Below are 13,189 nucleotides of genomic sequence, written 5' to 3' on the forward strand. Positions count from 1 at the left end.
AAGCCACTAAGTTGGTTTTCTCATGGCGCGGCTCAATTATTTTTCCGCCTGATGAAGGTCCTATAATTTCGGGGATATTTCGCATTAAAACAGTATTGTCAAATATTTTAAAAGTTGTGAGTTGTGTTTGCTATCTTTGTGGTATTTTTCTGATACTATGTATAAAAGGACATTTTTAAAAGTACAGTATCTTAATAAAAGTAGTGATACTACGTCTCTCAATTGTTCTAACATGCTTCTCTCCATATGATTGCCCTTCTCTGATGTGGAAATCCGTAATGTTTCAGATGGTGCAAAATTATCTTTGCCACGCAGTTTCGATTTCAGTGTTTTGTACTCGCCAGTGTGCTTTGATTTTCTGTTGAGAATTGACGTTTTGACAATTTCTTCTACCGCTAACTGTGACAATTATAACCGATCCGCCCTTCTGATCCCATGGCGGAAAAATAACATTTTAGTAAGAAATGGGAATAATAAATTAGTTTAGTTCATGAAACATTCCCATTTTATGAATAAACTCTGATACAATAAAATCAAATAATTTCAACCGTTCTAAAGATACAGGAGCTATATGTTTATTTCAAGCTTTGACAGTAAGTGACAACGGTATGTCAACAAGAGGCGCCATTTTAATTGGGACTGATGGTAACTCAAACCGACAATAAGAAAAACATATGAGAAAATACAAGCATTAGGATACAGATATGTACGACAAATCTGGCGCATATTAAAAGATTTACATGTGCAATTTATGGTGCCAGATTGTGGTGACTGTGATTCGAATTCTTCTAGTTTTATTTCTTTAGGTACATTAACACAGGCTCTTGAAATGACAATACTCTTCGATATTACTTTAGACTTTTCTTTATGTAAATTTTAGGACAAATGTGAGGAATGTTTCACATTCAACACAATATTAAAAAGCCAGATTTTAATTAATTTTATATTTGCTCTTAATACATTTTTATTAACATTTGCATCAAGAAATGAATTACAAATTGGTTCTTAGAATAATAATTTCGCAGCATTTTTAAACTTAAAGATATTTTGATAATAAACAAGAAAAGGTAATAAATTATTTTGGAATTTTCCTGGGATAAGATTAATATGTTCTCCTTGTTACTGCCGCTGTATATTTATAGGAACGGCCCCAGCCCGTACCAGTGGACGTGTAACAGCTCATGCTAGGCTCTTTATTTGGTAACTCCCAAATCAATTGTTTCGACACGCCATGGTTATGACACCCGATGTCCACAAACAAACATCCTCCGTACGAGCAGGCTCGGGCTTGACAACAAATTTCGGTAGAAGATGGAGTGAGATTATAGTTGATAAGCATTCGCACGAATCCGAGTACCGTTGAACCGTAGCTGGAACGAAACGGGTATATGTATAATTTTATGATAATTAAACAATGTGTAGTTAAAAAACTGAAACAAATACGTGCAAAACGTTTAACATCAGTGACTTTAAAGTTGTTAAAGGCGTTAAACCCAAAACAAACAAACAAAATATCATAGCCTGAACACTGATATCGAATTTTTCAAAGGCCGTTTCTTAAATTATTTTTAAGTATTCATAAAAACAGTCACAAAGAAAATAATGCATATAGGACACACTTAAAATATATGCTAAAGCATATAGAAAACATGAAAACCTATCGAAATGCCGATAACTTTTCCATCTATTTCAGTTGAATTTTATTTCTTAAAGATGTACACTGACAAATGCTTCGCCTCGCCTTACTAATCAAATGAAAAACAAAATAGAAAAAGTTGAAAACCACAGGTCGCCCAACACGACATAAACGAAAATGTTGCAGGCTCGGGATGATTGAGCCTGCTATGGACGGTAGCGGAAAGCTACTGTCAACGCACTCTGACCCCGGGTTAAGCAGAACTCAACATTTACACATGTTATAAGTACCAGAATATAATTTAGAGACATCCGCAGATGTATTTATAAGTTCAATAACAATAACAACTGAGGAAGTTTAGATATTATTTTTGTTTTTCTTTCAAGATCAACCGGATGTGTACGTTTAAGTTATAATAATTTATATAAAACAAATACTAAAGATCTGCTAACAAAACAATGCGACAAAAAAAACAGCTGGTCGAGGAAAGTGCAAGAAAAAACACACAAAAATAAACGGGCCAAAATACACTTACATTTTCTCACCAGAAGCTAAACCAATCAGTACGTATATCCTCATCAAATATATGCACACTACACATTAGTTCCATATTTGCATTAATTGCGAAAAAAAAATCGGAAAAACAGACGGACATAATTTCAGACAAACGAATTTACGTAGCAATTAATATAACATGCCCCGTATAAGGACACCTCAGAATCAAAATGTGCAACAATTTGAAAAAAAAAAAAGAGCAAAAATGTTGCGTAACGAAGGTCTAACGAATACTATGAAGTCATTGTTTCATAACGAAAGTTTCGTTAACGATTTGAGAATAACAAACGTTTCAAGTTATCGATAAAATAACAAACGAATGGTCTATGAACACTTAACGATAACCGTAAGATTGACTTATGATACTGGTAATTAACCCAAGTCTTTATACGCTCCACTTACAAACAATCTATCCCAGGTCTTTTCAAGGCCGCCACGCAATACTTTTCCGCGCCTTCCACAAGAGTTAAAGGTAGGGCAGTAGCTATCAGGCATAACAACATCAACATTTTGCAAGTGTGTTCTGGAAAAAAGATTACACATATAAAAGATTACAATTCATGCTGTAAAAAAGTTGTCATTTAACAGTATGTTTAAAGCAGCAAATATTATTTACAATATATCATTAAACTTATTCATTCTGTTCTGGGAAAAATACAAAAGAACGACACATGCAGCATATTTCATCCAAGATATTCTTATTTGAAAAATAAGGTTGTTTAAGGTAAATCTGTACGTATGAAACACATATTGTTCTAAAATGCAGAAATTTATTAAACTTTCTATCAAAGCTTCGCTGTATCTGAAGGAAATGTTCATGTTCATGAATTTTGAAGACCGATTTTAAAATGTTCACATTGCTGCGAATTTAATGTTATTCATTTGAATTATTTTACATAAAAGTAAGGATAAATATCCAACAGGGATAACCACGATCCAAAAACGCAGCCTCTTCCCCTTCCCTCCGCCCCCTCCCCGCTCCCCCAATACCGCGTCACGATCAACGCACACACTCACACACAAAGCAAACACACGAGGACAAAACGAACAAATAAAGGAACACTGCGGAGAACCACCTTGAAACGGTCATTGGTAAAAACACTACTGGGGAGCTTAAACCGGTTTATTGTGCACCGAACTCTTAACCCCACTATGTTCCAAATTCACAGGACAGTGCAAATAAAAGTAATCACCGCCAGGTGAATCTCTAGCATACGCAAAAGCAACAGAAGGCATGTTACACCATAAAACATAAAAAATGCTCTTGCAAATCAATATAAAAATCAATCCTTAAGAACCAAAAACGCATGTATTCAATGCCTTAGCAGAAGACAGAGACACAAAACCTATCTATTGTCAGAATTAACCAAAAGAAAGACGGAAGCGCTGACTGTGTTACACTTAATATACAGGATATCATAGATTCCCGGTGGCAACATTTAAACTATCCGTATAGCGGCTACCATGTATTTTCTGGATTAATGGGAATACACCGTCCCCTAGATACTTATAACCCTTATAAGGATATTAACTTTCTACTGATATATTGCCACATACAATTTTGATTTATTCCTAAGACATGACAGGATAAAGAAAATATTTTGTTTTTGTCAAAAAAATTTCGCCTTATAACGAAATTCATTCGTTTGTATGTATTTTTGTATGTATTTTTGTGGCTTCTTAAGTTTGGGTTTAGACCATAGCAAAACTAATATAATATCCCAGCAATGTTAATCTGGCTTGAAAATACAAAACGATCTGAAAAGGCATGTGAATCGAGTGCTATTACTGTCACAAACATGACTATTGCAAGAAATAGTCTAGCAAAGAAACCTGAATGTTAACATTCTGGATACAAATTGTGGACAGAGAGAAGTTCGACTAGATGCTAAAACATCCCAGACATACAGACACAAGAGTGATTGCCACAGGTTACATTATGTAGGTTGTGAGGGGCGGTCGCATTTGGAGAGTCCCACATACTTGGGGGTTGTACGGAGCTCGGCTTCTAGAAGATTTGGTCGTTTGCTCTTAAAATGGAAGTCAATGATGTTTCTACACGTTATATAATATGTTTCTTCTGATATAATATGCTACCATAACAGACTTGGCACATTTTTCTAGGAGTATCTGGAACCAATTAAGCTGTTTATTTCCTCGTTCGGTTTACTGATCAAGTATGCAAATGATATTCAATAAGAAAATGAGTTTCATTTCCAGTGTGGGGTTCGCATACATATCGCACTGTTTTGATCCTAAAATCCCTATTCTAGGCGCAATCATTTAGTAGCGTATTTAATAACTGAGCTGTGCCATGAGAAAACCCACATAGTGGCTTTGCGACCAGCATGGATCCAGACCAGCCTGCGCATCCGCGCAGTCTGGTCAGGATCCATGCTGTTCGCTTTCAAAGCCTGTAGTAATTAGAGAAACTGTTAGCGAACAGCATGGATCCTGACCAGACTGCGTGGATGCGCAGGCTGGTCTGGATCCATGCTGGTCGCAAAGCCACTATGTTGGTTTTTTCATGGCACGGCTCAATTACAAATAAGTTTGAGTTGCTGATGGCCCTTGTGTTAAAATAAATCTTTGTTTTAAGTATCTCTGAAAATGAACAAAATGACTTGTTATGCCCGAAACAGTCTTGCATTGTTCACTAAAGCCAGCAGTGTAAATGCAATCTTAACGTTGTAAAATCTGTTGGTTCACTTTATCAGTAATAAATATCGTTGTATTAGTACCGGTATTATGAAATCCTCCTCCAACAACTGAATACTATGCCAAATTAAAGCGTTTTGAGGAAACATTCTAAAACGTATAATAAACATTAGTTTTACGATCTTCTTAGTATTTAAGGTGTGAATCTCCACCAAATATTTAAGTGGTATATACGGACCAAATAAAACAATTAAAAGTAAAACATATACATAAAATAATTACTATTTCTTCCAGTTTCGTCAATAACAAACGTTTACCTGTACGAATTAGACCCGACGTTACGGTTTACACTTGAGCTGATCTGTACTAAATAAGTTTATTTTTCTAGGAACTATCCATACTTAAAGGGAATTCCTATAGTTTTTTATGCGCATCTTTCTGCGCAGCCGACACTTTCTATGGAAAACTGAACTGAGGTCAACATTTGTTGAAACATGTTACAGACAATCTTAAATATGAGGAATCTTGAATAAAATAACATTTTTGAAAAGTTTTATCAGTAATCAAATGCTGGTACTGGTTTATGTTGTATAAGCAAGTATCATGCCTGACAGATATCTTGCTATTTTTGTGGTTGAGTTTTCACATTGCATTTTAGTACAAAGACAGTGTTTTTCATATAATGTAAGATAATTTACTTAGTACTGATAAGACAATATCACCGTTCGATTATTTAGTATTCAATTATAGAAAGAATTAAGAATTTTTAAAACTTTTTTTAACTTCTAACACACATACTTGTAATTAATTTGGCCAGGATTGCGCCACTTTCCGTTTGAACAGGTGTTGTATTCTAGCGGTCTTAACATAAAATTTAGCCTGGTGACCCATACACTTTTAGCCATTTTTATGCTCACAGTACAATTATCTATACACAAGAAAAACAGGAAAAAATTCTATGAAAGAGATTTTTCAAAATTTAAAATAATATTCTTCAATATGGGTATTTTTCATTGAAAAAAGTTCACAAAAGTAAACATAAACAATATTTTTTTCTTCATTTGTACCCATTATTGTAAGGATAGAGTATTACAAATATGACTATGATATCAAATAAGTATATAATAAAATCTGTAAAAAGAAAAAAACCTTGTTGTGCTGTCTTGATGTATGTTTTGGTTGGTATTTATAAAAAAGCAGAAAATTATGAAAATGTTGGAAAATCGCTGGCAGTTTCAGCAACAGTGGGTGTGTTCAAAACAATTTTTCACAAAAACAAGCCTGGTGACCTATTGTTTTTATTTGCTCATTGTATTCAGCACAAAATTTCCTATCATATATGTGAATTTAAAAAAATTCTATGAAAGGAAAAAAACTATAGGAATTCTCTTTAAATCAGCAAATCATGGGAAAAGGATTTTCCACAGATTATATGTATTAATAGAATAATCAGTACCTATGAAAATTGTTCGTCAAATTCTAAAATTAAATCATATCAAAACTTTTTTGTATAACGTTAACAAGTTTTAAATACTTAACAACATGAATTAAGAATAAACATATATACCTGTCTCGCACAATACCAACACGTTAATCGGCAAGATTAAGAAATTCGTCTCGCACAATACCAACACGTTAAGTGGTAAGGGCTTAAATACGTTAAAACCCTGCTCCCGTTTTACCTTTTGACCTTGAATTGTCACTGAAAAAGCATGAAAATCCTGACTATGAACAGTGACGCCTGTCAAATTAGAGTCTATCTTACATAAAATTCTATATGAAATGCATGCTAAAGTGTGGCACGTGGCCGTTAACTGTTACCTATTGTAATCATGGGTTGCATACACACAAAAGAATTTGAATAGCCGGAGAGCAGGGCTTTAACGAAACATACTGTACCAGGAAAGAAATGTCAAGATTGATTAGGCTGAAAATAGCTAATTTACGCAGACATGCAAAACAAAATATGTCTTTCATTTATTATTAAATCGAAAATGTCAATCAAATGATGGAAATTAATAAATGTATTGTGTACGAGGGTCATGCAAAAAGTCCTGTCACTCATGGGCTTCCGTAGTTTTATCGCAGTTTTATCTAATTCTAGAATACGATGTATTAACAAATACTTTTTGATTTATGTCGTTAAGGTAATCTGAAAACCAAGCCAACAAAGAACCAGTAATGCCATTTTGTTTAAGTTTAAAAAGAATACCTTTGTGCCAAACTTTATCAAACGCCTTCGAAATGTCACAAAAAACAATACATGTAGACTGCTTTTCGTCGAATGCTTTACATATCTGATTGTAGATATCTATTAACTGATAAACTGTATTATGCCCAGGTAAAAAACCGGCTTGATTTTTATTTATTAAGTCATTAAAATATAAATGACTGTAGATGTGTTTCAAGACTATTCTTTCCATGACCTTTCCAACACAAATAATTAATGAAATAGGTCTGTAATTTGACAGAAAATCGCGGTTCCCCTTTTTTAAATAGAGGCATAACATTAGCGGTTTTTCCAAGAGTTTGGATAAATATTCTCATGTAGTGATCTGTTAATTCAAAAGATGATTGATAGTGGCATACAAATGGTTTTAACTGTTTTTAAGCATATGATGACTTATTCCATCAGGACCGTTGGTTTTTTTGTGGGTTTGTTTTTAATGTCTAGATTAAGAAGAATATCTGTTATTCCTTGTTCGTTTATAACAAAAGTATCTACAGTTTCAATTGTCTTCATTGTAAAATTAGGTAAATTTGTATTCGAGTCATCTACTGTAGAAACTGAAACAAAGAAATCATTCAAATTGTTAGCTTTATCAGAATCCGATATAGCGTGTTACTAAGTATTATCTTGATTCTTAAATGGAGGTATTTTTTCTGACACTACAGTGTTCTCCTTAATTAAAGTTTTTACTATATGCCAGTATTTTCGAGGATTTGATGCATTCATGTCACTTAAGTTAAATTCTAAGTTATTATAAAAAATAAAATATAAAAAATTTATTTTGCATACTTTTTCTTGTTATTTACTTTGTTTCCTAATTGTTTGTAGAGGTTCCAGTAAGACGATTTTTTTAATTTATAGCGATGCATTTTTCTCTATTTCGTGGACGGGACTTGTGTCTGATTTCTCAGTTATACCACGGCCTATCATTTGGACGAATGATCACTAAACTTGTTGGAATACACCTTTGGACAAGATCAAGAAAAATGGTGGTAAATGTTTCGCTGGCATTACAAACCGTATCATTATAAAGTATGGACCAGTCGTATGTTCGAATAAGATTATTAAGCTGTTCGAAATTTGCGTATTTATAGTTCCAAACTTTCAAAAGGCATTGCAGAATTTATATTGAAGTCTATGTAAATAAACGTGCCAAAGTGGTCACTTATATTAGCCGGGGTTTTGAAAATCCCAGAATCTAAAACTGTAATTCCTTCAGATACTGCAATTGAGTCAAAGAGTGTTTGAGAATTTTCGGTTACACGAGTAGGTTCGTTAATGACATTATTCATATTATTAAGAAACCGAAATTGCATCACAACTCATCGTTGTTGGTGATGTAAACGAAGACCAGCTAAACCCATCTGCCCAAAAATTCAAAGAACTGTTGTATCTTAATAATATGAATAATGTCATTAACGAACCTACTCGTGGAGGCATATATTAAATTTGTCCCAGAATTAATTTGTATAATGCGGAGGACTGTATACCGTAAGTATAAGTTAGGTTTTTGATTTATCTCTTACTTCGATCCACAATGACTCTGGGAGGTAGTCTTCAAGTACTGCTACATGTTTAGAATATAAAGGTGATGAAACATACATACGAAATCCCCCGGAATGAGCTGTATTATCGTTACGAAAACAATTACTGAAGTCTTGTAACGCTAAGTAACTATTATCAACTGCGTCAGTAAGGTGAGTTTCAGTAAAGCAAATAACGTTGAAATCAGTAAATTTATTTTGGATATACTCCAGCTTGTTACGAACACTACGAATATTTTGATGAAATATGGACAAATTTCGGTTGGACCAGGATTTTTTCTACGTCTCCAGCTAGTAGGATGAATTTTAATAAGATAAAATGAAACTGAGCGTTATAAATAAGAGACATGTTAACACTCACTATACCAGTCGTTGGGTAGTGGCTAACACTGAAAGAATTTAACGTCATTATCATGATAAATAATGCAAATTGTAGGTCATAAGACTAGACATGATGAATAAAAATATTGTTCGTAATATACAAAAAATATTGTTTTTGAGAGACATTAGAATTTTAAGTGCTTTAATAAGCGGATAACTAATAAAAGAAAATGACTTCGGTAAGCATTGCTTGACATTATAATAAAGTCCAATTGCCGCCTCTATGACATTAGAGCATTACCCATTTGGGTATAACATTATACAAGACTGATTTGTCATGAGGCTTGGCAACTGAGCTTGATCAATATAAACAAAGGTTTCGGGTGCTAAACGGGACAGCAGCTGGGCAGCAGCATGAAAACAGAAAAAAAATGATATATAAATAATTAAAACGTAACATCAGCGAAAAGGCGAATTTTCCCAGTTCGACAGATGTTGAAGTGCAATGACTTAAGAGTTGAATAGAAGAGAATGAAATAGTACTTTATGTTACCAACGTATTAGACTTAGGTTTTGGATATCAGAAGTTGCATTTTTCGGCAGCAGAACAGTAGCAACATACAAATTTCTATATGCATATACAGGAAAAAATCTAACATTATACATGTATACATCTTAATATCTGCAGTAAAAATATATAAATTTCTATACACATATGCAGGAAACATAAAAATCCAAAATTATATACATCTAAATATCTACATTATAATGAAAACAAACAAATTATCATTTCGCTGCAGAAAAAAAAAACAATATGTACATCTGAACATCTGCAGTAGTTATATACTATATAAATATATAATTTTCTGCTGTTAAACGCAGTGAATATGAAGAAAATTATTTCCCCTCTTATCGTTCCTAGCGGACCACGGTGAGGCTTTCTCACATAGCGTGGTCAGTTCACTCAGCGCTTGGACAGTCGATCGTCAACATGTCAGACGATAATCGTTCTCCACCACTGCAAGATTCCGGATTCAGAAACAATTATTTGAAATTTCTCGCCAGCTAGATCAACAGAGACAGGACGTTGTATCTTTGAGAGAAGAGGTTCGAGGTAGCAGTGCTTCAGTTGGCAAAGAAGTGAAGAAACTGAAGTCAGACATAAACATTCAGTGGAAACGTCAGGGCAACAAAGCACAGTACGTATTCAACTGTGAATTATTGGATTGTTTGAACCAGGCTATCTGGGCTATTGACAAAGATAAAATTCAATACTGCCGTGAAGTAATTACCCAGGCCCTGGAGAAGGCCAAACAACGTCAAAAGTTAATTCGCATCGCCGACACGTCCGAAGATGGTTGGGAGAGTGTGAACTGTTATACAGCCAATCCGCTCGCCAGCGATTCAGAAGATGAAATTACACTTCGTAAGGCCGAAATTCAAGAAACGTAAATCAAAGTCCGTCAAACGTTTTCAATCGGCGCGCAAGATGCCTTCTTCAACGACTACTTCTTGTGCTTTATTCAGCAACCCTTCTTCTTTTCGTGGTCATCCAGACAACGTGCTCGCATTTCCCGCCAACAGGGGCTGCAGGTCTTTTCGAGGCTACAACAACTTCTCCTCCAGACCAGTCGCATATGTTTAATGCTTATCATGTGGATCGTTCGATCATTTCCGGCGTTCCTGCCCTTACTCAACAGGATCCGGTGATGTCAGACCAGGTCAACTTGCTGTCAAGAAATAGTGGTCCTACAGAACCAGATTTTTTGGAAGATGAGTATTTTTCTCTAAATTCTAAGAACTTTGATGCAGACGATTCTATTTTAAATTTCACCTCTAACTATTATGAGTATGAATCTGGTCAAAAGGATATTTTAATCAGGGGCCGTTTAAAAGAAAATATAGAAATTTGGCAATCCATAGGTGCTAATAAGTTTGTGCTAGACACTATTTCACAAGGCTATAAAATTCCTTTTTATTCAGAGCCACTTTCATGTTTATTACCGGATAATAAGTCAGCCTTGAATAAGTGAAGCTATCACCGATTTACTGGACAGATATTTGATGGAATTGTGCGATTGTATTCCTTATATATTTAATCCGCTTACAGTGTCGGTAAGAAATAACGGAAAGAAGAGATTAATCCTTGACCTCAGAGTCGTAAACAGACATTTATGGAAACAATCAATTAGGTATGATGATATTAAGGTATCATTGTCATTTTTAGAGAGACAATTTTGGATGTTTAAATTTGATATACATTCTGCTTATCATTTCATAGAAGTGTTCCCATGTCATACTAAATTTTTGGGATTTTCTTGGATAGATAATAATGGAGTTACAAAATATTACAAAATTTTAGTTTTACCTTTCGGTCTTTCGTCAAGTCCATATACTTTCAGTAAGATTACCAGGTCTTTGATTTCTAAATGGAGGGCAGAGGGGATAAGAATTTTGATGTTTTTAGATTACTGTTTCGGGTGCGATTCTAGCTATGACAATGCTTCAGCATCCAGTTCCTCGTTTGAACAGGATCTCATTCTTTCAGGCTTTGTACCTAAATAGAAAAATGCATCTGGGTACCGGTGCAACGTTTACAAATTTTAGGATGTAATATTGATTCCGAGTCTGGTATTATTTCCATACCTAATGTCAGAATAACAAAGTGTTTCAATACTTTAGAAATGTTGATTCACAGTACGGCCAAACACAGTAGGGTTCTTGTCCACATGTTAGCGAATTTTGAGGTCAACTGAGTTCCATGTCAATTGTGATCGGTAATATTTCGCAAATCATGACCAGGTCTTTAAGTATTGACATTTTAACAGCCCCGAATTAGGATTTTTATGTTAAACTGTCTTCAGAAAGTAAACACCAGTTAGAATTCTGGAAAAGTAGTTAACTTCATTTAAATTCTAAAGGACTGTTTGACTGTATCTCGTGCGCTAAAATTGTGTGTTCTGAAGCTAGTTCACATGCTTCTGCCGGGTATGAAGTTAGCTAAGCTAACAGTTTAACACATGGCGTTTGGTCGCCAGATAAAGCTTTACAATCTTCTACATGGAGAAAATTAATGGCAGTCTTTAGAATTCTGAAATCTCTAGGTCATATCCTACGTTTTTAAAGAATCAAATGGTTTACTGTAAGCACGCTGTAAGCAAAATTGTATGTAAAGGATCCGTGGTTCATAATTTACAGTATATTGCTATGGAAATTTTCAAATATTTTGTAGAAAATTCAATTATTATTGAAACAGAGTTGATTCCCAGGCTTTCAAACGAAAAAGCAGACTATCTTTCGAAAATTTGAGATTGTGATGACTGGGGCATGTCATTGTCAATTTTACATCTAGTATAGAATAAATGGGGTCCGCTGGCTGTGGACTGGTTCGTTTCAGATCATAACGCAAAATTGGCAATTTTTTATTTAAGGTTTTGGAATTTAAATTCAAGTGGTATAGATGCGTTTGCAGAGAACTGGTCCGGGAAGTTCGGACTTTTTGTTCCACCAGAGTATCACTGGTTTCTAGGGTTCTTAAGAAAATGGCCGCAGACAAAGCTCAAGGAATTCTTATCATTCCAAATTGGACCTCTGCTAATTTCTGGCCAATGTACATGACTGGATTTATTTGCCTACAAGAAAGGAATTTTATACAGGTTGCAAGAATGGTAGAGGTATTTTCGGAAATCAGGATTTGCATTTCAATATGCTTGCTATTCGGCTAGCATTTTGACAAGGGGGATTATAAAGTTTTTCTTATTGACGGATTAATTGTTTTATTTATTTCCCTTATATTTATTCATCCCGTTAAGGTTCTACAGAACGTACGATATTTATATTCTTACTTCGTAACCATTATAATAGTTTTATATTACTTATTTCTGGCTTTACCGCCATGATTATTGCCCGACTTTGCAGCCATTATAAAAGCTTTACTATTTCTGGCTTTGCAGCCATGGTATTAGCTTTAGATTACTGTTTCTGGCTTTGCAGCCATGGTATTAGCTTTAGAGAATGTTGCTGGCTTTGCAGCCACGATAATAGCTTTAGAAAAATGTTTCTGGCTTTGCAGCCACGATTATAGCTTTAGAAAAATGTTTCTGGCTTCGCAGCCATGATAATAAGCTTTAGAAAAATGTTTCTGGCTTCACAGCCATGCCAATAGCTTTAGAAAAATGTTACTGGCTTTGCAGCCAAGATTATAACTTTAGAAAAAAACTTTCTGGCATCGCATCCAGAATCTGG

At 34.5% G+C, this 13,189-nt stretch overlaps 1 protein-coding gene across 2 annotated transcripts in view; it reads right to left on the bottom strand.

Annotated features, from left to right (window-relative positions):
• Positions 1 to 852: 852 nt before the first annotated feature.
• Positions 853 to 13,189, bottom strand: part of LOC123532683 (insoluble matrix shell protein 3-like) — a 34,622-nt gene continuing 22,285 nt past the window's right edge. The window contains exons 1-3 of one of the 2 annotated variants that reach the window (XR_006682695.2): positions 6,417 to 6,656; positions 2,594 to 2,714; positions 857 to 1,370 (exon numbers count right to left, since the gene is read on the bottom strand). Coding sequence is in view for 1 of the 2 variants with exons in the window: in XM_045314215.2 (XP_045170150.2) it covers positions 1,103 to 1,370; positions 2,594 to 2,714 (389 nt within the window). In the remaining variant the exon portion in view is untranslated. Of the gene's footprint in view, positions 1,371 to 2,593; positions 2,715 to 6,416; positions 6,657 to 13,189 lie in introns of those variants that run through there. The other variant, XM_045314215.2, reaches the window with a different exon arrangement.

This window comes from Mercenaria mercenaria, chromosome 11, assembly GCF_021730395.1.
Source record: "Mercenaria mercenaria strain notata chromosome 11, MADL_Memer_1, whole genome shotgun sequence".
NCBI lineage: Eukaryota > Metazoa > Mollusca > Bivalvia > Venerida > Veneridae > Mercenaria > Mercenaria mercenaria.